This window comes from Pristis pectinata, chromosome 7 (genome assembly GCF_009764475.1).
Source record: "Pristis pectinata isolate sPriPec2 chromosome 7, sPriPec2.1.pri, whole genome shotgun sequence".
Taxonomy (NCBI): domain Eukaryota; kingdom Metazoa; phylum Chordata; class Chondrichthyes; order Rhinopristiformes; family Pristidae; genus Pristis; species Pristis pectinata.
Window position 1 is genome coordinate 96300689 of NC_067411.1, and position 25108 is coordinate 96325796.

Here is a 25108-nt window from a genome sequence, read left to right on the forward strand (position 1 = left end):
GACTGGAGGGCTTGGATTCTAAGGAGAGGCTCCATACACTAGGACTTTTATCCCTGGAGTGTAGGAGGTTGAGGGGTGACCTTATAGAGGTGTATAAAATCATGAGGGTTTTAAAGAGTTTCATGCACCCTAATCTAAATCTAATCTAGTAAAATGAATGATCACCATCTTTTTCCCAGGTAGAAGAGTCTAAAATTAGAGGGCATAGGTTTAAGGTGAGAGGGGAAAGATTTAAAAGGGACCTGATGGACAACTTTTTTTCACACAGAGCATGGTGGAACATGCTGCCAGAGGAAGTTACAGAGGTGGGTACAATTGCAATGCTTAAAAGACATGTACACAGACAGGAAAGGCCTAGCGGGAAATGGGTCACATGCAGGCAACTGGGACTAGTTCACATTGACGAGATGGGCCGAAGAGCCTAATTCTGTGCTGTATGACTATACTTAGCCTTGTTCCGTGTAGCTAATGAACAGATTTTTTCTTCACTGTTCAGTGTATGTGCTATTGCTCTCCTTCAGATGAATTAATTGTGTCCAATACACTACAGATCAGGGTGCTCTTTTATGCCACAGTAACCCTATCAACAGCTAATACCATTCCTTGTAGCTGTTTGCAGTCCCCAAGTTTGGTAAGACCTGACAAGGAGATTGGTGCAGAAACTGGTCTCCAACAGCAATACTGTTACCCCTATGAGGGTCGCACAGGCAGCGGCCGGAGATGGTCCTGAACTGCAAACTCCCCAATCTGACAACGATAAAACATGGACTGCTCATAATTTACATCCCAACTTGTGTTACCGTGGGCTGTTCAATTTAAATTCGCTCTCTGGAGGAAGAAGCTCCCAGGACATAAAGCCAGAAGGAGAAATATTCTTTCCCTTCACTGTACACACAGCTCGGACTGATAGTAGATATTCAAATTCTATTGTGAAATTCCAGGAACCAGCCCTAAATACAAACACACCTTCTCTGGCAGTTTGCCAAGAGACCTTCAGCGGGGTGGAGCCCATCATCCGCTCCCAGAACTGAGTCAGTGACCATCCCCAAGCGGTGTTGAGTTCCCAGTCGGCCGAGGACGGGGTCCCAGCACAGTCCCGGACCGACCTCTCTGTGCATCGACCACACCCATGGGCAGAGTGAAGACCTTCGCGATCCTCTACGACCGCCCTACCTACTCCTGCGGGGAGTGGGTCTCCGGACGGATTGTGCTGGAGCTCACGGATCAGACCGAGGTGAAAGCCCTTGAAGTCCTCGCCAAGGGCAAGGCGTACGTGCGCTGGACGGAAGGACACTACGTTCCAACTCCCATCACACTCGTGTTTATACCCAGGAGCACCATACTTCAAACACAGGTACCAGCCCATTAGAGCAGGTAGGTGTGCCCTTGCATCGCAGAGAGACCATAAACAATCTGACTCGTGGTTTCCATCAACCCAGTTCGCCGATTGTGCCGTCACTGTGCAACACTTCAACAAAACAGTTCACCAAACAGCTCTTTGTCGCAGAGGGAGACCTGTGAACCCCAGTGAAATACAGTGACAGACCTGTGCCCACCAGTAACTGTACCCAGTGTTCTACAGTGACAGACCCATCACCACCAGTACTGTACCCCAGTGACAGAGCTGTGTCCACCAGTGCTGTACCTCAGTGTTCTACAGTGACAGACCCATCCCCACCAGTACTGTACCCCAGTGACAGAGCTGTGTCCACCACTGCTGTACCCCAGTGTTCTACAGTGACAGACCCATCCCACAGTACTGTACCCAGTGTATACAGTGACAGAGCTGTGTCCACCACTGCTGTACCCAGTGTTCTACAGTGACAGCCCAGTGCCCACAGTACTGTACTCTTGTGTTATGCAGTGACAGACCTGTGCCCACCAGTACTGTACCCAGTGTTCTACAGTGACAGACCAGTGCCCACCAGTACTGTACCCTAGTGTTATACAATGACAGACCCATCCCCACCAGTACTGTACCCCAGTGTTATACAGTGACAGAGCTTTGTCCACCAGTGCTGTACCCAGTGTTCTACAGTGACAGCCCAGTACCCACAGTACTGTACCCCAGTGTTATACAGTGACAGACCTGTGCCCACCGGTTACTGTACTCCAGTGTTATACAGTGACAGACCTGTCCCCACCGGTATTATACCCCAGTGTTCTACAGTGATGGACCAGTGCCCACCAGTACTGTACTCTTGTGTTATACAGTGACAGACCTGTGCCCACCAGTACTGTACTCTTGTGTTATACAGTGACAGACCAGTGCCCACCAGTACTGTACCCCAGTTTTATACAGTGAAGACCTGTGCCTACCAGTGCTGTACCCCAGTGTTCTACAGTGACAGACCAGTGCCCACCAGTACTGTACCCCAGTGTTATACAGTGACAGACCTGTTCCCATCGGTATTGTACCCCAGTGTTATACAGTGACAGACCTGTTCCCACCGGTATTGTACCCCAGTGTTCGACAGTGATGGACAGTGCCCACCAGTACTGTACTCTTGTGTTATACAGTGACAGACAAGTGCCCACCCAGTACTGTACCCCAGTGTTATACAGTGACAAACCTGTGCCGAGCAGTACTATACCCTTGTGTAATACAGTGACAGACCTGTGTCCACCAGTACTGTACTCTTGTGTTATACAGTGACAGACCAGTGCCCACCAGTACTGTATCCCAATTGATATAGTGAAAAGCCTGTGTCCACCAATGCTATAAGCTGGTGATATCCGATAGAAGATCTATATCCATCAGTTCTGTAATCATTGTCCATAGAGTGACAGACCTGTGCCCACTTGTACTGTACCCAATGGTGTGCAGTGCAGACCCCCCATTTTGTTTCTTAGTATTGTACAGTGATATACGTAAATCAACCAATACTACATGCTATTACTATTTTAAAGACTGACATTTCCTCGCTATTACTGTACCCTGTGATTGTACATTTTCTGTTCCCACATGTACTCTAACCAGTGCGCACGAATACTGCATCCCAGTGGAGCCAGTGTCAGACATACCTGCCAGTACTTTACCTCAGTGATGTATGGTGACAGAACTGTGCTCACTGGTATTGTCTTCCAGAGTTTATACTGTGGACAGACCTGTGATATATCGTCACAGATCTGTGCCCACCAGAACTATTCCCTCATGTTACACATTGTCAGAGACTTTTAGGCACTGTATTTGAGTGTTGAGGGTGCTGCATTAATTATGTGGATTGGCAGAGTGGATCTCTGTTTGGGAGGTTTTCCTTATCTGGTGTAGTGGAGCTATAGAGCCAATGGATTCCTTCCCATCGTCGAGTAATCCAGTCTGTTTCATTACTTAAATGCCCATTTTGCTGTGCAAATTTACTTCCCTCACACACCAACCCATTTCCTTCTGAAAAAATTGATTATGTTAATTTCCACCATTTTCATAGGCAGCAAGTTCTGGATCATTACCGATTGCTACATGAAAGTATTTCTGCCAAAGCCTGAAATCTGTCTCCACTCATCCATGTACCATTAACTAATGAGAGTGGTTATTCTTGTCTAAATCATTCAAAATGTTGTGCACTTGTGTCAAATCCCTCTGCAACCTCTTTTGCTCCATGCAGAACAGCATCAACTTCCTGACCTAATGGCAAAAAATTATCCAGAACCACACTGGTAAATCTCCACTACACTCTCTCAAGGACCTTCACATCCTTCCTAAAGTGAGGTGATCAGCAATGGACACATTAGTTTCTTAGTTGTCATCTAGTTATGGCTCAATGAAGATTCGACATAACTTCCTTGTTTTTGCACTCAATAATTCTGTTCATGAAGCCCAGGGCTTTATTTACTTCAATGACATGGTGCCACAAATGACTCATTCCTTCATTTGTAGTCTCTTATCTCTTTATCAGTGTTCTGTCCCTACTGTACTTTTTCCAATACCATATTCATTACCATGTTCCAGTAGACTTAACGTATGTGTTCTGTTCCACAGTATATATTTGCTTTCAACTGTTCCACAGTCTAAATAATAACATTGATAAGATTTGTTTATTAGTGTCACATGTACCGAGATACAGTGAAAAACTTCTGTTTGTGTGCCATCCAGACAGATCATGCTATACATAAGTAATATTTTCACATTCTGTAAGTTTTAAACATAATTATCTTTCAGCACCTTCTTTGGAGACAGCAATATTTTTGACTAAACTGATCATCAAACTTTCCTTCTTGACTTTACGCCATTTGGATTCCAAGGTTAACGCATGTCCTATTTGCTTAACAACCTTTATCTTAATGTTAACAATCTTTGCATCATTGTTCCATTACTGCAATGATAATAAAATAAGACACGTCAGGAACACTTTAAAATAGGCTCAAATATTTGAAACTTTTTACCATTTGTTTAAGCTACTTCTTCAGCTGCACTCCACCCTACAGATACACCACAAGCACTACTCCTCTCCATTAACGCCCCACAACACAAACCACTGCTCCATGCCACAGATAATCGACTTCTCTGCTCCACTTCACAAACACTTGACAGCATGTACGTAACTGCATTCACAACCACAGCCACAATCCGAGAAATTTGTAATTAATTCCTAACTTACTTTTTACCATGCTGATATATTTCAGTACCTTCTATATCTGATGCCTGGTTCTATATGCCCTGATCATTGTCATAAATTTATTGTGCAGCACCTCTTTGAAAGCCTAAGAATGTTCTGGAGTCTTTCTTGAAATTCTACAGTGTAACACAATGAAGAGGCTCTCAGATTGTTGCAAGGAATACTAGTTTCTTTACAGAGTAAGCGTGTTAGGTCATTTAAGACAAAAATCCTTTGTCAACAAAAGTAAAATTTTTGCCAGCACATTTCCTACAACTGATGCTAGGTGAACTAGTTCCCTGGATTAGTTCCATTTTGTGTGTTTAAAGGGTTACATTTACTGTTCGCTAGTGATTCGGTTTTCATTGTCATTCTTGCATTCTGTTAGTGTCGCCTTCAGTTTTTTGACTCTCATTTCTCCTTCAAAATAGATCTGTGAGATCACTTTTGCAGTCGACTGAGACAGGTGAACACGGAAGATGCAATTAACCTGTTCAACCCAGTTTCTCAAAAACGATTGCCAACAAAAATATTTTAATATTGATATGAAAAAAAAATGAAAAGCTAATTTTAATTATTGCTGGAGTCATAGAGTCATACAGGATAGAAAAAGGCCCTTCATCCCAACTTGTCCATGCCGACCAAGGTGCCTACCTGAGCTAGTTCCATTTGCCTGTGTTTGGCCCATATCCCTCTGAACCTTTCCTGTCCGTGCAGCTGTCCAAAAGTTGTTTAAATGTTGTAATTGTTCCCACTTTTTCCACTTCCTCTGGCAGCTTGTTGCTGTGTGGATTAAGCCTCATGGAGGCCAGGGTTGGAGATCTAACAAGCCTTATTTGGAATTGATGCAAGCAATGCAAAGGAGTTCAAAAATGAGAATCTCACCAGAATCAGAATACATGAGTTTATTTTACAGTTTAAAAATTTAACATTTTTAACATTCCCCTGATGCAATTGTGCTGCACAGCTACATTCTCAAATGTATTGTGTTCCTGATGCCCAATGCATACATACATTCATAACTTGTCTGATTACCATTGAGGGCTATCCTTGGCCAACTGATACATTTCCACATCTATTCACAACTCCATCTATTGTTCACCATCCTCATGTTACTACTGTTCCTGGCTTTCAGCATTTCAGTCTGTATTTCAAGGTTGTGATGTGGATTCTTACTGACTGATGCCCTCCGTTTCAGTACAAATGTCAGCTGTTCACTGCTGTCATTTCAATACAGTTACTGCTGTAGCTTCAATACAATGTATGGCAATTATGCAATAGATTGAAGCCTGGTGTCTTGTAGTGCCTTCTGCACTAAACTGTTTCTTCAGATTACATTCCTTGCTACAAACTACAGCTCCTCTGTCCCTTAACATACCCACTGTTGGCATCCTGGACAGAAATCTGTACTAGGTGTGCCAGGGAGATCAAACTTTACACCTTTTTAGAGGTACTATCAGTTGCTATGATCTTACTGGATGTACCCATCAGAATGTTTCTACATATAGATCTTCATTGATGCCAGTGATCTGGTGTGCCTTGCCCTTATTATTGTACTCTCCTGTCTTGTCTCCTGTAATTATCTCTCACTGACCAATTACAACACGTAAGAGATAACCCAAATGCATGGACAGATTTATATTCTGAGTCCCAAGTCCCACTGGTGTGAGTAGTCCTGGAGAATGGATATCTTATTCTTAAAGGACTTATTTGTGTGAGGACACAGTCGAGTTTTTGTGGCTCACTAATATGTCCCTTTAGTTTAGTTAAACATTCTATATCTTGGGGATGTCATACCTGAAACTAACCACATGGTGGTGGAGGCACTGTCCTGGCGGATCCTCTACCATATTTTCTAACTGGTATCTTACACCAGAGGTTTTCAACCTGTGGTCCGCGGGCGGGTTGCCAGGGGGTCCGCAAGAAAGCCAAGAAAAAAATGGAAAAGCGACCTGTTACAAAGACATAGCTTACTTGCTTGCTCCAGTTTTCCACTATTCAGAAAATCGGCCATATCTATTCTATCTGTTATAGGCAACAACCTTAGAGGCTTAGACGGTGTTCCCTTCTGGTAAGCTGCTGCTTAACATTCGATTTGTGTAGTCAGAGTAGTCAGTAGTGTTCACTACTCACTACTATTCTGTTGTGCACTGTAGTGTTAGCGAGACTGAGTGACGTTGGTGTGCCTTAATAACATTGCTTACTTACCATGCATTTATGCCATAGTGACGTCACTGTTAAATGAAAAGTGCACAAGTGTGTAAATTTTAGATTGGTTTTGATAATTTTGTTTATTAGTAATAGTAATTAAACTGTCCAGCGTGTATTGCTGAGTGTGGAGACATTTCTGAAGAGAAAAGCTGACCAGAAACTGGAAGAGTCTGATGATGAAGGGGATAAGGGTGACCGAAAGAGAAAACAACACAAGTACGATCCAGAATACATTTCATATGGCTTCATCGCAGTGGGGACAAATGCGGACCAACCTCTCTGTGTCCCTGTGTTTGAAAACACTGTCCAACGATGCAATGAAACCAGCAAAATGGAAGCGCCATTTAACAACAGTGCATCCAGATATTGCCAGTAAGCCGAAGGAATATTTTGAGTGGCAAAAGGAGCTGTCTCTCAAGCAGAAAGGCAAAATGACAGCCTGCGCCACTGTAAATGAGAAGGCTCTTTGCGCATCATATTGGGTGGCGTTACGAATAGCACGTTCCAGAAAGCCTCACACAATTGGAGAAGAGCTTATACTGCCTGCAGCAGTAAATATGTGCAAAGCTGTACTGGGAAAAGAATCCAGTCAAAAACTGAAAGCTATTCCACTGTCTGATAACACAGTAAGCAGAAGGAATTGGCGATATGGCGGAAGATATACCGAGCCAGCTGATAGCATGTCTTCAGCAAGTCAGATTTGCGATTCGGCTCGATAAAAGTACTGATGTTGCCAGTGCTGCGCAGTTGTTGGTTTATGTTCGATATTGCTGGGAAGGAGAGGCTTTGGAAGACTTTTTGTTTTGCAAGGCGCTCCCAGGGAGTGCAAACCGGTGAAGAACTTTGCCGTGTGCTTGACACTTTTTTTGTACAATCGGCATTGGCGTGGACACGGTGTATTGGAGTATGCATGGATGGTGCTGCCACAATGACGGGACGGAAGTCGGGTCTAGTCGCATGAGGGAAAGAAGTAGCTCCACATGTAGCAGCAGCCCACTGCATGATTCACCGTGAGGCTTTGGCTGCAAAGGATATGGATGAAAATCTTGCGGATGTGCTTTCCACGTGCATTAAAATTAGTTAACTTTATCAAAGCCAGGCCGCTCAATCATCGTTTGTTTGAAAACATATGCCATGAAATGGAAGCCGAGCATAAGCACTTGTTGCTACATACAGAAGTCAGATACATACAGAACATTTGAACAGCTTAAATCTATCATTGCAAGGACCTGGCTCAAATGTTCTGAAAACGCATGACAAAATCAATGCCTTCCAGAAAAAGCTCCGTATCTGGAAGGGAAGATGCGAGCAAGGCGTCTTATGATATGTTTCCGTTGCTGGCTGACTTTCTGACAGTGAACGAGACTAAGACAGAGGCCATTGCGAGCACCGTTTTGAACCATATTCAACAGCTGTCATATTATTTCCATGAGTATTTCGGCGAGGATGACACGAACATGTTTGATTGGATTCGAAATCCGTTTGAATGCATGCTTACTGATTTAACTGGACGTGAACAAGAAGAATTGGCTGAACTGTCATCTGACAGGACTTTGCGCTTGCAGTTCAACCGAATGTCACTGTTGTCGTTCTGGTTAGCATGTCACTGCCGTCCGGCAAGCCGTCAATGTTCTGTTACCAATTTGCAACCACTTACTTGTGTGAAATAGCATTTTCTGCAGTCACTGCCATGAAAACCAAATACAGATCAAGACTGAATATTGAGGATGTCGCACATACCACCACATTTGGACAAACTCTGCAGTGCAAAACAGGCACAAACCTTCACATTGAACTGAACACTGAAAGACATCGCTGGTGATTATCGGACTATGTGCAGTAATTTAAGTGTTGTATGCATGAATTATCGATTGTTTGATTTTTTGGGCTTTGGGGGTCTGCCATCTAACAAGGACATGTTCTGGGGGGCCGCAGCATGAAAAAAGTTGAAAACCACTGCTTACACAACCGGTATTTCACGCTAGCCAAGCAGAGTATTTTTGAGGGGAAGACACAAAAGGTGGGCTTACAGGTGAGTTTAATTTCTGACATCGTCAATGATGGCATTGTGGACACAGCCCAGCACATCACGGAAACCAGCCTCCCCTCCTTGGACTCTGTCTTTACCTCTCGCTGCCTTGACGAAGTAGCCAGCATAATCAAAGACCCCACCCACCTGGGTCATTCTCTCTTCTCTCCTCTTCCATCGGGTAGAAGATACAGGACCCTGAGGCACGTACCACCAGGCTCAAGGACAGCTTCTATCCCACTGTGATAAGACTATGAATGGTTCCCTTATACGATGAGATGGACTCTGACCTCACGATCTACCCTGTTGTGACCTTGCACCTTATTGCACTGCACTTCCTCTGTAGCTGTGACACTTTACTCTGTACTGTTATTGTTTTTACTAACTTAATGTAACTGCACTGTGTAATGAATTGACCTGTATGAATGGTATGCAAGACAAGTTTTTCACTCTACCCTCAGTACAAGTGACAATAATAAACTAATACCAATACCAATACCAATTAATAGTGACAACATGTCGCTTTAGGTGGTTAACCACATCCTGTGAATGTACTATCACCACCATATCTTTATTCAGTTTCCTTTCTGAAAAAGATTCATTTTCTGCATAAACCATAGCCACCCTGTAGCAGATAGCCTTGATGGGCATAATCTACGCCTGCCATATCCATAGTGTTGACGAGAGAACTGGCTATGTTGAATTTGGTGGCTACATCATTCATAGCATCTTGCTGATCCATCTCTGCTGTCCAGTTGCTGTACACATTGTGGCTCAACCACCTGATGCTTATACCCCTCTGTCTGATTTCTAACTTCATCAGTTCTGACATGAATTGTGACAGCACCTTGCTCTAAGTGGTTAACCACATCCTGGAAATGTACGATCAAAACTGTACCTTTATCTAGCTAGTTTTCCTGAAGTAAGGTTGATTTTCTGCATAATTTTAGCTACCCTGTGGTGGAGAGCCTTGATGGCATAATCAAAGTACTCATGTCTGATGCTGTGGTCATGGGCAGTGAGCAGTGGTTTTTATGGATAATGAACATGAAGGGAACTTAATTCGTTCATTTGAATGCCTTGGTAGAGATATATTCGGATTAGGGCAATTACAATTATATTGGTGGGTCCCAAAAGTGGTAGAGATAGGTTACCATGGAGTCAACTCCAGGATTGTTCTGTCCATGCGGTCCCCTTCAAACTGCCTGTCGGGGGCTTCAGGGAGATAGCTATCCACCAGGGCTGGTCCTTGATGCCACTCCCTGACGTGTCTTATGGCAAACGAATCCTATCAGTGAAAGCTCCCATCCAGGCTGGGGGCAACTGGCCTTCAACACATCATGATAGATTGCATTATGGCGTTCATCCAACGGACTGTGTCTGATCTCCCTTTGTGTTCCTGAACTTTCTAAACCAACAAGATGTCACATCTTTCCACCTTTGCTTCAGCTCAGCTCGCTTGCCCGTCATAGTTAGTTGGGTAAGTATTTTCCTCCAGCTGGAACCCTTGCAGGAATTCCTTCACACAAATGCCAGGCCCCACATTCCTTGTCTACCTGCTGCTGTGACATCCTTGTGCTGCTGAAAGCTGTGAAACTGAGTCTCACCCGTAATTCTGAGGCTTCTGAGTGATCAGGTTGTGGCATTTCCCTGTACCCTTCCCTGTAACTTGCTGATAGTTGCCCCTGTCAATGTGTCTCCAGACACGATCTGGTTTCCCTTCTGTACTCGTTCACCCTGTACTTCCTGCCTCCAATCTTCAATAAGCATTGTCTTTCCCTGTTACTCTAAATATCCAACGCCTGCACATGCAGGCACGGTAGTGTAGCGGTCAGCATAATGCTTTACAGCGCCAGGGACCCGGGTTCAGTTCTCGCCGCTGTCTGTAAGGGTTTGTACGTTCTCCCGTGTCTGCATGTGTTTCCTCCAGGTGCTCCGGTTTCCTCCCACATTCCAAAGACGTACGGGTTAGGAAGTTGTGGGCATACTATGTTGGCACCAGAAGTGTGGCGACACTTGCGGGCTGCCCCCCAGGACACTCTACGCAAAAGATGCATTTCGCTGGGTGTTTCGATGTACATGTGACTAATAAAGAAATCTTATCTTATGATCCATATCCCTCCATTTCCCTGTATATTCATGTACCTATCTGTAGCCTATTGAACACTACTATCATATCTGTTTCCACCCACAGCCCATTCCAGGCACCTACCACTCTCTGTGTAAACAAACTTTCCTCGCACATCCCCTTTAAACTTTCCCCTCTTACCTTAAAGCTACGCTCTCTTGTATTCAACATTTCTACCCTGGGAAAAGACTTTGGCTGTCTACACTATCTCTGCCTCTCAGAATCTTATAACCTTCTGTCAGGTCTCCCCTCAGCCTCTGATGCTCCAGAGAAAACAATCCGACTCACAAGTTGCCCAAACTCCATGCAACATTTGCTTTCACTTTCTCAGAGCATTCACTCACCTTAAGTCAGTTCAGAAAACCGAATACAGCCTGTTCTCGAAGGATAATCAATACAAAGCAGCTCAGTTCAAGAAAGTCCATAAATTTTAAAACATGTAAGTGCTGGAACTTACCAATCCTGCACACACATTCGTCCAAACACCTTCAGATCAAACTAATTCAAGACCTTCTTATTTTCTCCAATCTCAGGCCTTGTGATACTCCAGGATAGACTCCAGAGTCATGGAGCAATACAGCACAGAAACAGGCCATTCGGCCCAACTCATCCGTGCCAACCAAGATGTCTTCCTTAACTAGTCCCATCTGCCCTTATTTGGCCCATATCTCTCTAAACCTTTCCTATCCATGTACCTGTCCAAATACTTTTTAAATGTGGTAATTGTACCTGCCTCTACCACTTCCTCTGGCAGCTCGTTCCGTATACTCACCACCCTCTGTGTAAAAGACTTCCTCTTCAGGACAGCTTTAAATCTTTTCCCTCTCACCTTAAACCTATGGCCTCTTGTTTTGGACTCCCCTACCCTGGGGAAAAGACTGACTGTCCACCTTATCTATGCCCCTCATGATTTTATAAACTTCTGTCAGGTCACCCCTCAACCTCCTTCACTGCAGGGAAAACAGTGCCAGCCAATACAGTGTCTCCTCATAACTTAAGACCCCACAGTCCTGGCAACCTCCTTGTAAATCCTTTCTGCACCCTCTGTAGCTTAATCACATCCTTATGGCGACCAGATCTGCACACAGTATTCCATATGTGGTCTCACCAACATCTTGTACAGCTGAGAAATATGCCTTCATCACCACCTTGTCCAACTGTGTTGCCACTTTCAGGGAACTACGTACTTGTACGCCCGATGTCTCCCCGGGGCCCCTGTCATTCACAGTGTCTGTCCTGCCCTGGTTTAACTTCCAAAAATGCATCACTTCGCACTTGTCAAGTTAAATTCCTTCTGCCACTCCTTGGCCAACTTTCCCAGTTGATCTCGATCCTGTTGTAGTCTGAGATAATATTTCCCCACTCTCCACCACACCACTAATTTTGGAGTTATCTCCAAACTTACTAACCACCTACATTCTCATCCAAATCGTTAATATGTGTAACAAACAGCAGCAAATTGAGCACCAATCCCTGCGGCACACCACTGGCCACAGGCCTCCTTTCTGAAGAACCACCACCGCCCTCTGTCTCCTTCCACCAAGCCAATTTTATATCCAATTGGCAAACTTCCACTGGATGCCACATGATCTAATCTTCTGAATCAGCCTGTTATGCGGGACCTTGTCAAAGACAACGTCCACCATCCTGCCCTCGTCAATCCTCTTGATTACCTCTTCAAAAACTCAATCAAAGTCGTGAGACACGGTCTTCCACACTCAAAGCTATACTGGCTATCCCCAATCATAGAACACAGAACATAGAACACTACAGCACAGTACAGGCCCTTTGGCCCACAATGTTGTGCCAACATTTTCTCCTGCTCTAAGATCTTTCTAACCCTTCCCTCCCACATAGCCCCCTATTTTTTCTATCATTCATGTGGCTATCTGAGAGTCTCTTAAATGTCCCGAATGTATCCGCCCCCACCACCTCAGCCGGCAGTGCGTCCCACTCTCTGTGTAAAGCAACGTCCCCCTTACACCTGCCTCCAATCACCTTAAAATTATGTCCCCTCGTGTTGTCGCCCTGGGGAGAAGTCTCTGACCGTCCGCCCGATCGATGCCTCTTATCATCTTGTACACCTCTATCAAGTCACCTCTCATCCTCCTTTCTCTCCAAAGAGGAAAAGCCCGAGCCCACTCAACCTATCCTCATGAGACATGCTCTCCAATCCAGACAACATCCTGGGAAATCTCCTCTGCAACCTCAGTTTTTGCCTTTCATAATGCTGATAGATCCTATCTGTCAGAATCCCCTCCAGTAACTTTCCCACCACTGACTTTAGACTCACCGGCCTGTAGTTCCCTGGCTTGTCCTTGCAGCCCTTCTAAATAAAGGCACAACATTAACCACCCTCCATTCCTCCAATACCTTATCTGTGGCTGAGGAAAATACAAAAATCTCTGCCAGGCCCCTTCAATTTCTTCCCTTGCTTCCTACAATGGGACACCACTTGGTCAGGACCTGGAGATTTAGCCACCTCTACATGTCTCAATGCTGCCAGTAACCTACTCTTTTGTAACGTTGATATGCTTCAGGACCTCACTGTTCTCTTTCTTAAATTCCCTCTCTCCCAAGACCCGTCTGTGATTTGCCGCATTTTCCAAGGCAATCAGCAATTCATCTTTGTAAGCTTTTCCAGGCCATGCCCGTTTCACCTTTGAACACCACATCCCATTCCCTTATTCAGTGTCTCTAAATGCTGGGCTGGTATTCAGGACAAGACTAGCACCTAGAGACACAAGAGACTGCAGATGCAGGAATCTGGAGCAACACATAAAAACACTGGAGGAACTCAGCAGATTCAGACTAGCACCTATCCTGAAAGGACCCAGATCTCCACAACTTAGATTCCATTGCCCCACACCCTGCGACGAGTACTCGCACTTTCTTGGCATCCAGTTCGACACTCAACAACACATGCCACCCAGTGTTGTCAGGATCCTACTAGACAGGCAGAGACGTACACATCACACTAAATCACTCGTTCTATCTTCCTCTGCAGTTGTCCATTCAGTTCTTATTGATCCATTGTAAACTTGCAGTCATTGTCCTGAACTGGTCTAATTACTGGTCGTAAATTGAAACCTTATCAGCCTATGCCTGAATGTTACCTGTACATGGTACTTGTGGGAATTGACTGATCCATTTGCTGAGAAGTTTTGAATAGAATTGAATGATGTGCAATCAACAGGAACATCACCACTTCTGACTTTACAAGGGAAGTAAGGTCATTAATGAAGTAGTTGCAGATGGTTGGCTCAGGCACTGCTCCGAACAACTCCTGCCATGATATTCTGGGGCTGAATAATTGATCTCCAAAAATCACAGCCACCTTTCCTTGTGTAAGGTAAACTACACCGTTAGAATGTTTTCCCCTTGATGCACATTGACTTCAATTTTACCTGTCGATGCCACAAATGGGCAAGTGCTGCCTAATGTCAATGGCACTCACCCTTCCATTACCTCTAGAATTCAGTCTTTGGTCCATGTTTGGACTTGGACTAAAGTCAGACAAAAAGGCGGCATGATCTGGAGGAAGTCTCCTGTATTTTTCAGTGATGCCTATTGAGTCCCATTGATAAGATACCTTTATCAGTCACATGTACATGGAAACACACAGTGAAATGCATCTTTTGTGTAGTGTTCTGGGGGCAGCCCGCAAGTGTCGCCACGCTTCCGGCGCCAACATAGCATGCCCCGCAACTTCCTAACCCGTACGTCTTTGGAATGTGGGAGGAAACCGGAGCACCCGGAGGAAACCCACGTAGACACGGGGAGAATGTACAAGCTCCTTATAGACAGTGGCGGGAATTGAACCCGGGTCGCTGGCGCTGTAAAGCATTACGCTAACCGCTACACTACCGAGCCTGGAATCTACTCTGCTGCTTCTGTTTCCCCTTACATTTTCCTCCCTTTGCTTCTGTATTCTTTGCCTAATTTAAGAGATCCTAAACTACTTACAGGTTACCTTTGGATTCACTCTTCTAGAATCTTGTATCGGTTAGCGTAACGCTTTACAGCGCCAGCGACTTGGATTCAATTCCCGCCGCTGTCTGCATGGAGTTTGTATGTTATCCCCATGTCTGCGTGGGTTTCCTCCGAGTGCTCCGGTTTCCTCCCACATTCCAAAGACGAACGGGTTAGAAGTTGTGGGAATGCTATGTTGGCGCCAGAAGCATGGCAACACTTACGGGCTGTCCCCAGAACACTCTATGCAAAAGGTGCATTTCACTGTGTGTTCAATTTTACATGTGACTAATAAAGATATCTTATCTGGTACAATTTCACCTGCTTTGTATCCTTTCTTATACCTGGGCAAAGTATGTATGTTCCACAGGAAGTAGTGCAGATGGCACTGTAATACTTCCCTGTTTACTTATATGCTTGTGCTGAAATAAGTTGCTTCAGGTTAGGTTTTCCTTTAGCAAGTGAGCCTAATGAGAGGCACACAGAGAGGACAACCTGCTGGAAGAGGGAAGACCAAGGGGACATATGTCAAGAGCCTTTACATCATCCCTAGCAAGAAGCATCCCAACCTCACAAAAGGAATTGTGATCATACCAGCCAATGGCCACAGCCACAAGTGCAGCCTCAGAATACAACACTGCCTATGGCCATAAAGATGATCAAGGCTCTCCATATCTGACTCTCTTCACCTACAGTTTCTGTCTCAAATGCCTCTGAGAAACCAGAGGAATAACATCACAAGGCATCTACCTGTCCAATGCCCTTTCAAGTATTCAACTGGATTGACCAAGCACTTCACAAGTGTATGCTGGCTTCTTCTGATAGGCTGAAATGTGCATCATGATTCTACACTAAGTTATAGGCTTTAATGGTTTCCCAATGATATATCATGGACTAATCAATCTATCATCCCCTGCTTTCTCTATCACAGGATGTCCCAATCCCATATTACAGAGCACTGTTTCCACCTGAGTGTTATAATATGCAGGCTTGTTTGTCCTCCTGCAATTCTTTCTTGCTGCTTTCCTGTTATGCTTCACCTTCTCCAGCAAGCAGGAGTGGGGAGTGAGAGAAGAAACAGCTGAGAAGGGGAGTGTATCAGTGAGCGTCTTGCAATGTACTTGCGTGATGTGGCTGTCATGATTGACTGTGGCTATAAAGGTGACCAAGGCTCTCACTTTTGCATGTCTGGCTCTCTTAAGCCACAGTCACTTTGTCAACAGCTATTATCAGACTTGACATCTCGTCAATTTTTGAAATCTTCTCTGGCCACAGAAGAGAAGCCAGACAACCAGAGGACAGACAATGTGGTACTATTGAAAAAGGGCTGCAGGAATAAACCAGGTAATTACAGGCTAGCAAGTCTAACATCAGCGGCAGAGAAATTATTGGAAGATTTCTGAGGGACAGGGTTAACCTGCACTTGGAGAGGCAGGGATTACTCAAGCATAATCAACAGGGCTTTCTGAGGGAAGATCCTATCTGGCTAAATGCTAATGATGGTAGTGTTGTTGATGTAGCCTACATGGGCATCACTCGGGCTTATGACTAATCTCACATGGTTTATTGTAATATAATACCCCCTGTCACTGCAGTATGTGTGAAATGGATGGGCTGAATCCAGGAATGCTTGGATGGGTGCAGAGACCAGGATCAAGGATAGTCAGCAAGGCTTTTTAAGGGGAGATCCTATCTGACGAATTTAATTGAAATTTTTATGGAGGTGACTAAATGTGCTGCTGAGGATCATGCAATTGATGTAGTCTGTGTGGACATCCTCAAGGCCTCTGGCCAGGTCCCATATGGGAGACTAGTCTAAAAGGTAGGAGCCCAAGGGATCCAGGGCAATTTAGTAACGTGGGTCCAAAATTAGCTTGATGATGGGAGGCAGAAAGTCAAGGATTGTTTTTGTTGTTGGAAGCCTTTTGCCCCACGGTATATCACAGGGGTCAGTGCTGGGACCTTACTGTTACTGTATACATCAACAATTTGAATGTGAATGTAGCAGGTGTGGTTTGTAAGTTCACAGATGATGGGAAGATTGGTGACATTGTTGATAGTGAGAAAGTGGTTGATAGTGATAGTAGCAGGCATGGTAGCATAACAGTTAGCGGAACGCTATTACAGCACCAGTGAGCTGGGTTCAATTCTGGCTGCTGCCTGTAAGGAGTTTGTATGTTCTCGCCGTGTCTGCATGGGTTTCCTCCAGGTGCTCTGGTTTCCTCCCACATTCCAAAGACGTACGGATTAGGAAGTTGTGGGCCATGCTATGTTGGCGCCGGAAGCGTGGCGACACTTGCGGGCTGCCCCCAGAACACTCTACTCAAGAGATGCATTTCACTGTGTGTTTCAGTGTACATGTGACTAATAAAGCTATCTTATAATGGTCTTCAGCTCCAGAATGATATTGCTCAGTTGGTAAGGTGGCCAGAGAAATGGTAGATGGAAATTAATCTGACCAAAATGGGAGATGATACGTTTTGGGATAAATAAGGCTGGAAAATATACAATGACGGTCAGACTTTAGCAAGTACTGAGGGACAGAGGGACTTTGGTGTATTGTCAAAGGATCCACGAAGGCAGCAACACAGGTAGATAAGGTGTTTACGAAGGTATTTAAGGTGTTTAAGATTGCAGGGGCACCGAATATAAGTGCAAGGAGACTATAATACAATTTTATAAAATATTGGCCAGGCCACAACTTCAGTACTGTGTACAGTTCTGATTACCCACCAAAGGAAAAATGTGATTGCACTGGAGAGGGTGTGGAGAGGATTCTCCAGGATGATTCCAGGGATGGAGTTTTTCAGTCATGAGGAAAGACTGGATACTAGGATTATTTTCCTTGGAATGTCGAAAATCAGTGAACTTGATTAAGGAATGCAAAATTATGAAGGGTATAGATGGTGAGAATTTTTTCCTCTTAGGAGAGTTTTCTCCACCCAAAGGGTATGGTTTAAGATGAGAGAAAGGAATTTTAGACAGGACTTGAGGAAGAATTTTTCACCCAGACAGTGGTTGGAATATGGGACTCACTACCTGAGGGAAGGGGGATGAGGGAGGCAGAGATACTCACCGCATTTACGAAGCATTTAGATAGGCAATTGAAATGCCATAGTAAAGAAGGCTATGGGTTGAGTGCTGGAAGATGAGGTTAGTATGGATGAGTGCTTTGTCGCCAGTAGTGACACGATGGAGCGAAGGGCCTGTTTCCGTTCTGATGGCTCTGTTTCTGTTGCTAGTTGTAGATTTGGTAAGGTGTGACGACTGGATTCCCCACTGGAACTGATCACCAGCAGCAATGCCATTTCCCATTTCTTCACATAGTGTGGGGGAGATAGGCCACGAGCGGAATTGATTTTAAACTACAAACTATCCCCGATTTGACACTGATAAAAACACGGACTGATCACAACTGACCTTCCAGGGGCCCTCACCCACAACGCGCGCTGCCCCCGAGACAGCTCTGATGAGGATGAGATGATCGCCCACCTCATTGTAAAGAAGGCAGGGAATAGGATGCAATGGGGCCTTGTCAAGGTTCATCCCAAACAGCTGTGCATCAGAGGACACGCTGATCTATAGGCAAACATCAAGTGTTGCTGGAAGATTTTCAAATCGGTGAAAGGTACACTTTGGTCTGCCCGAAACCTGTTGGCCTTCCAGAACAATAAGCTGTCCGTAAGGGAATTCTTCAGCCTGGTACATTCCAGGCTGCAGGAGTATATGCTCAGGGATGCATGGAAGCTTGGTGCAGCCAATGCAAAGCTCAATGCAGCCAATGCTCAGGGATGCACTGAAGCTCGGTGCAGCCAATGCAAAGCTCAATGCAGCCAATGCTCAGGGATGCACTGAAGCTCAGTGCAGCCAATGCGAAGGTTTTTGGTGGTGAAGGACTGCAGTCTAAAGTCCTGCTAGCCACTAGACATTGAGGTCCTCTGTAAAAGCCTCTCAGACACTTAGGTTGTATTGTCCAGAGGCCTCATGAGTGCCAATGGTGCCTAATGCATAGAATGTGCCAACACCACAAACATATACGTCCAAAAACACCGTGAATCTATAGATTGAAAGACACTATGAAGTTAAGGAACGCTGATCTTCGTATTTCTAGTGCACATTTTTTTGTAAACATAGTTTATTTCTGAAATTAAAAAACGAGCTTCCGTGCGCTGTTCAGTTTAAAGCCGACACAAAAGAGGAAACAGACAGCATAAAGCCCAAAAGGGAAAACATTTCCCTCTTCAGTGCACAGCTTGGACTGAGAGTGCGTGCAGTTTGGTTATGTTCTACTGTTGTCAGATCCCTGTTCCTCAGAACGGAAGCAGTAACTAAATACAGACAAGCCTCCTCTGGCAGTTTGCCAAGAGACCTTCAGAGGGGTGGAGCCCATTATCCGCTCCCAGAACTGAGTCAGTGACCATCCCGAAACGGTGTTGAGTTCCCCAGTCGGCCGAGGACGGGGTCCCAGCACAGTCCCGGACCGACCTCTCTGTGCACCGACCACACCCATGGGCAGAGTGAAGACCTTCGCGATCCGCTACGACCGCCCTACCTACTCCTGCGGGGAGTGGGTCACCGGACGGATTGTGCTGGAGCTCACGGATCAGACCGAGGTGAAAGTCCTTAAAATCCACGCCAAAGGCCAGGCGTACGTCCACTGGACGGAGAGACAGTCCGGTTCCAAGTCCAGTCAAACTCGGCATTACACTCAGGAGCTCCGATACTTCAAACACAAGTACCTGCTGATTGGGACCGGTAAGTGTGCGCTCGCATTGCCGAGGTGATGAACAATCCCGGCTCCAAAGTGTCCATCAACCCAGCAACAGCGGCGTGTGGCTGCTTCTCCGTCCGCCGCTTGTGCCTGTGACCAGCTGCAGAGCAGAGGCACCGGCTGCACAGTGCTCTCCGCCTTGCTGTTGTCAGGTCGGAACACGTTTCAAGTTGAGGATGGTAAATGTGCAAACTTCTGCCTTTGCAATGGTGAGCGCTCAGCTTTGTTTTTCTTCTGCCAGCTGGAATTCCGTGACACTGCGTTTAGACATCTCCCTGTGGATAAAGATGTTTTTGTTAGTCACATGTACATCAAAACACACAGTGAAATCTTTTGCATCGAGTGTTCTGGGGACAGCCTGCAAGTGTCACCACACTTCTGGTGCCAACATAGCACGCCCACAACTTGTAACCCGTATGTCTTTGGAATGTGGGAGGAAACCGGAGCACCCGGAGGAAACCCACACAGCCGCTCCTTACAGACAGCGGCGGGAAATGAACCCGGATCACTGGCACTGTAGTAGCGTTACGCAAACCACTACACTACCATGCAGTGGTTAGCGTAACAGAGAGTAGGGGGTCTCCTCACGCTCTATCGTGGGTGGGGTCACAGCAAGTCCCACTGTGTAACAGGAGACCCCGGGAGGAGCAGAGGGTCAGTGGGTCAACTTGCCTTTTGTGTCTCTGTATATCCTGTGAAATGATATATAAAAAAATAAATTGGTTTATTATTGTCATATGTACCGAGGTACAGGGGAAAAACTTGTCTTGCATACAGTTCATACAGATCAGTTCATTACAACAGTGCATTGAGGTAGTACAAGGTAAAACAATAACAGAATGCAGAATGAAGTATTCCAGTCACAGAGAAAGTGCAGTGCAGGTAGACAATAAGGTGCAAGGCCATAATGGGGTAGATTGTAAGGTCAAGAGTTCGTCTTATCGTACTAAGGAACCATTCAATAATCTTTTAACAGCGGGATAGAAGCTGTCCTTGAGCCTGGTGGTACGTGCTTTTCAGGCTTTTGTATCTTCTGCTCGATGGGAGGGGGGAGAAGAGAGAATGTCTGGGGTGGGTGGGGTCTTTGATTAAGTTGACTGTTTTTACCGAGGCAGTGAGAGGTATAGACAGAGTCCCTGAAGGAGAGGATGGTTTCTGTGATATGCTGAGTTGTGTCCACGACCCTCTGCAGTTTCTTGCGGTCCTGGGCAGAGCAGTTGCCATACCAAGGCCGTGATGCATCCAGACAGGATGCTTTCTACGGTGCATTGATAAAATTGGTGAGGGTCAAAGGGGACATGCCATATTTCTTTAGCCTCTTCAGGAAGTAAAAGTGCTGGAGAACTTTCTTGGTTGTGGCGTCTATGTGTTGGACCAGGATAGGCTATTGGTGATGTTCACTCCTAGGAACTTGAAACTCTCAACCACCTTGACCTCAGTACCATTGGTGTAAACAGAAGCATGTGCACCAACTCCTTCCTGAAGTCAATGACCATCTCTTTTGTTTTGCTGACATTGAGTGAAAGGTTGTTGTTGTGACACCATGTCACTAAGCTCTCTATCTCCTTCCTGTACTCCGACTCATCATTGTTTGAGATATGGCCCACTACGGTGGTATTATCTGCAAACTTGCAGATGAAGTAAGAGCAGAATCTGGCCACGCAGTCCCGAGTGTATAGGGTATAGAGTCGAGGGCTGAGGACACAGCCTTTGAGGGCACCAGTGTTGAGATAATCGTGCCGGAGGTGTTGCTGCCTATCCTCACTGATTGCGGTCTGTGGGTCGAAAATCAAGGATCCAGTTGCAAAGGGAGATGTTGAATCCAAGTCTAAGAGTTTGGAAATGAATTTGCTCGGGATTATAGTATTGAAGGCGGAGCTGTAGTCAATAAACAATAGTCTGACGTAGATGTCTTTATTATCCAGATGCTCCAGAGTTGAGTGTAGGGCCAGGGAGATGGCGTTCGCCGTAGACCTGTTTCGGCGGTAGGTGAATTGCAGTGGGTCGAGGTTGTGTGGGAGGCTGGAGTTGATGCATGCCATGACCAGCCTCTCAAAGCACTTCATGATAGTGGATGTCAGAGCCACTCGGCAGTAGTCATTAAGGCACATTGCCTTGTTTCTTAGGTACCTGGGATGATTTTAAATAAGTGATATTTATTCATAAGTATGGACATAAGTAATATATAGAAGGCCCAACTAGGGAGAGGGCAAAACCTGACCTACTCTTGTGAAATAGGGCAGGACAAGTGACTGAGCTGTCAATAGGGGAGCACTTTGGGACCTGTGACCATAGTTCTATTAGTTTTAAATTAGTATTGGAAAGGGACAGATCTGGTCCTCAAGTTATAGTTCTAAACTGGGGCAAGATAAAGTTTGATGTTATTAGACAGGAACTTGCAAAAGTTGATTGAGTAGGTTGTTTGCAGGCAAAGGTATGTCTGACAAGTGGGAGACTTTTAAAAGTGAGATAACGAGAGTATAAGGTCTGCACGTCCCTGCTAGAGTGAAGGGCAAGGCTGGCAGGAGTAGGGAGCCCTGGATAACGAGGGATATTGAGGCTCTCGTCAGGAAAAAGGAGGCATGGGTCAGGTACTGGCAGCTGGGATCAAGTGAATCCTTGGAGTATACTGTAGGTGTTCAGGAGTGTACTCAAGAAGGAAATCAGAAGAGCAAAAAGGGAGCATGAGATAGCTTTGGCAGAAAGGATTAAGGGGAATCCAAAGAGATTTTATATTAAGGAACATAGAGTAACTAGAGAGAGAATAGGGTCCCTCAAAGACCAAAGTGGACATCTTTGTGTGGAGCTGCAGGAGATGGAAGAGGTCCTCAATGAATATTTCTCCTCTGTTTTTTACTGTAGAGAAAGACATGAAGACTTTATTTAACGGGGAGAGTTCACCTTTACAGCAGAGGAGGTGCTGGATATCCTAAAACATGGAAAGTAAATAAATACAGGGCTGAGGAGTGGCAAATGGATTTCAATACAGATAAGTGTGAGGTGAGGCTACCTCATTAAATATAGTTAAGACGCGGTTAGATTTTTGCATCGCAGGGGAATTAAGGGTTATGGGGGAAAAGGCAGGAAGGTGGATCTGAGTCCACGGCCAGATCAGCCATGACCTTATCGAATGGCGGAGCAGGCTTGATGGGCCAGATGGCCTCCTCCTGCTCCTATTTCTTATGTTCTTATGTGTTGCATTTTGGAAAGTCAAACCAGTGTAGGACTTGTACCCTGAACAGTAGGGCACTAGGGGATGTAATGGAATAGAGGAACCTAGGAGTACAAGTGCATAGTTTGTTGAAAGCAGTGTCACAGGTAGACAGGGTGGTGAAAAAGGCATTTAGTATGCTGGCCTTCATCAGTCAGGGCAATGAGTCTAGGAGTTGGGACGTTACGTTGCAGTTGTACAAGTCGTTGATGAGGCTGCACTTGGAGCACTGTGGACAGTTTTGGTCACCCTGTTATTGGAAAGTGGTTAAACTAGAAAGAGTGCTGAGAAGATTTCAGAGGAAGTTGCCAGGACTGGAGGGCCTGAGTTATAGGGAGAGGTTGGCCAGGCGAGGTTTATTCCTTGGAATGTCAGAGAATGAGGGGGCGACCTTATCGAAAGGTTTAAAATTATGAGAGGCATAGATAAGGTGGACGGTAACAGTTTTTTTCCCCAGGGTAAGGGAGTCCAAAACTAGGGGGCATAGATTTAGGGTGAGAGGGGAAAGATTTAAAAGGGACCTGAGGAGCAACCTTTTCACACAGAGGCTGGTGAGTATATGGAACGAGGGAGTGAGTGAGGCAGGTACAATAGTATCATTTAAGAAGCACTTGGATAGGTACGTGGAGGGGGGGGGCTTGGAGTGTTATGGGCTGAATGCAGGAAATTGGGACTAGCTGGGTGGCACTGTAGTCAGCATGGAGTTGTTGGGTCGAAGGGTCTGTATCCGTGCTGTATTGCTCTATGACTCAATGACTAAGTAACCAAGAAGGTTGATGAGTGGGGGGTAGTAGACATAGTCTATGTGGACTTTATTAAGGCCTTTGGTAAGGTTCTACATGGTAGGCTGCTATGGAAGGTTATATCACATGGGATCCGGGGAGAGCTGGCTAATTGGATACACAATTGGCTTGGTAGTTGGAAGCAGAGGTGATGGTGGTAGATTGTTTTTTGGACTGGAGGCCTGTGACTAGTGGTGCTCCCCAGGGGTTGGTGCTGGGTCCATTGCTATTTGTCATCTATATCAATGACTTGATGAGAATGTACAAGGCATGGTTTGTAAGTTTGCAGATGACAGTAAAATAGTGGTGCCATAGACCATGAAGATGGTTATCAGGGTTTATGGAGGGATCTTGATCAGCTGAATAAGTGGGCTGAGGAATGCTGAATGACGTTTAATTCAGATAAGTGTTGCATTTTGGGAAGACAAATGAGAGTAGGGCTTTCACAGTGAATGGTAAGGCCATGGAGAATGTGTAGAACAGAGGGACCTAGGAAGGTGGACAGGGTGGTGAAAAAGGCTTCTGCACGCTGGCCTTCATCAGTCAGGGCACTGAGTATAGAAGTTTGGATGTTATGTTGCAGTTGTACAAGATGTCGGTGAGGCATTTGAAATATTGTGTTCAGTTTTGACCACCACGATATAGGAAAAATGCCATCTGGAAAGAGTGCAGAGGAGATTTACAAGGGTGTTGCTGGGACTCAAGGGACTAAATTATAGAAAGAGGTTGAGCAGGTTGGGACTTTATTCATTGGACCGTAGGAGAATGAGGGTTGACCTTATGGAGGTGTATTAAATCATGAGGGGCATAGATAGGTAAATGTGCACAGTTTTTTTTCCCCAGGGCTGGGATATCAAGGACTAGAGGGGCATCGCTTTAAGGTGAGAGGGGAGAGATTTAATAGAACCTGAAGGGCCATCTTTTTCGCCCAGAGAGCTGCCAGAGGAAGTGGTTGAGGCATGGTACATTAACAACATTTAAGAGGCACTTGGAAGGTACATGGATAGGAAAGATTTAGAGGGATATCGGCCAAACAGGGGCAAATGGGACTAGCTTAGTTGGGATTCTTAGTTGGCATGGACCAGTTGGGCTGAAGGGCCTGTTTCCGTGCTGTATGACTCAAAGTGATTGAGGGAAAGCTATAACCTGGGATTTACTGAGTTTAATTATTTACCAGTACTGTAACCCAGTGATGTATAGTGACAGACCTGTGCCCACCTGTGATACACCAACATGTTACACAGTAACAGATCTATGCCTACCAGTACTGTATTCCAGTGATATCTGGTGACAAAACTCTATCCAGCAATACCATAACCTGATGATATATAATGACAGATACATGCCCACTCGTTCTGTACCTCAGTGTTAGAGAGTGACAGACCTGTGCCCACCTGTACTGTACCCCA

General features: G+C 45.4%; 2 protein-coding genes across 4 annotated transcripts in view; both read left to right on the top strand.

Annotated features, from left to right (window-relative positions):
• The first annotated feature begins 1007 nt into the window (after window positions 1-1007).
• LOC127572704 (arrestin domain-containing protein 3-like) lies at window positions 1008-22668 on the top strand. Its single transcript, XM_052020231.1, has 3 exons — window positions 1008-1234; window positions 19549-19690; window positions 22569-22668. Exons 1-3 carry the CDS (start codon window positions 1130-1132, stop codon window positions 22637-22639), a joined length of 318 nt encoding a protein of 105 aa, XP_051876191.1. The 5' UTR covers window positions 1008-1129; the 3' UTR covers window positions 22640-22668.
• Window positions 1098-25108, top strand: part of LOC127572703 (arrestin domain-containing protein 3-like) — a 59255-nt gene continuing 35244 nt past the window's right edge. For 2 of the 3 annotated variants that reach the window (XM_052020228.1, XM_052020230.1), the window contains exon 1: window positions 1098-1374. The gene's annotated coding sequence lies outside the window, so the exon portion shown is untranslated. Of the gene's footprint in view, window positions 1375-19741; window positions 19916-25108 lie in introns of those variants that run through there. The other variant, XM_052020229.1, reaches the window with a different exon arrangement.

Bases quoted from the DNA above. Each gene is read 5' to 3' on its own strand.
- LOC127572704 (XM_052020231.1), top strand. From the start codon at position 1,130: ATGGGCAGAGTGAAGACCTTCGCGATCCTCTACGACCGCCCTACCTAC. The intron at 1,235-19,548 runs GTGAAAGCCCTT...GATCAGACCGAG, and splicing joins AGCTCACGGATCAGACCGAG to GTGAAAGTCCTTAAAATCCA. The intron at 19,691-22,568 runs GTAAGTGTGCGC...TTTTTACTGTAG, and splicing joins GTACCTGCTGATTGGGACCG to AGAAAGACATGAAGACTTTA.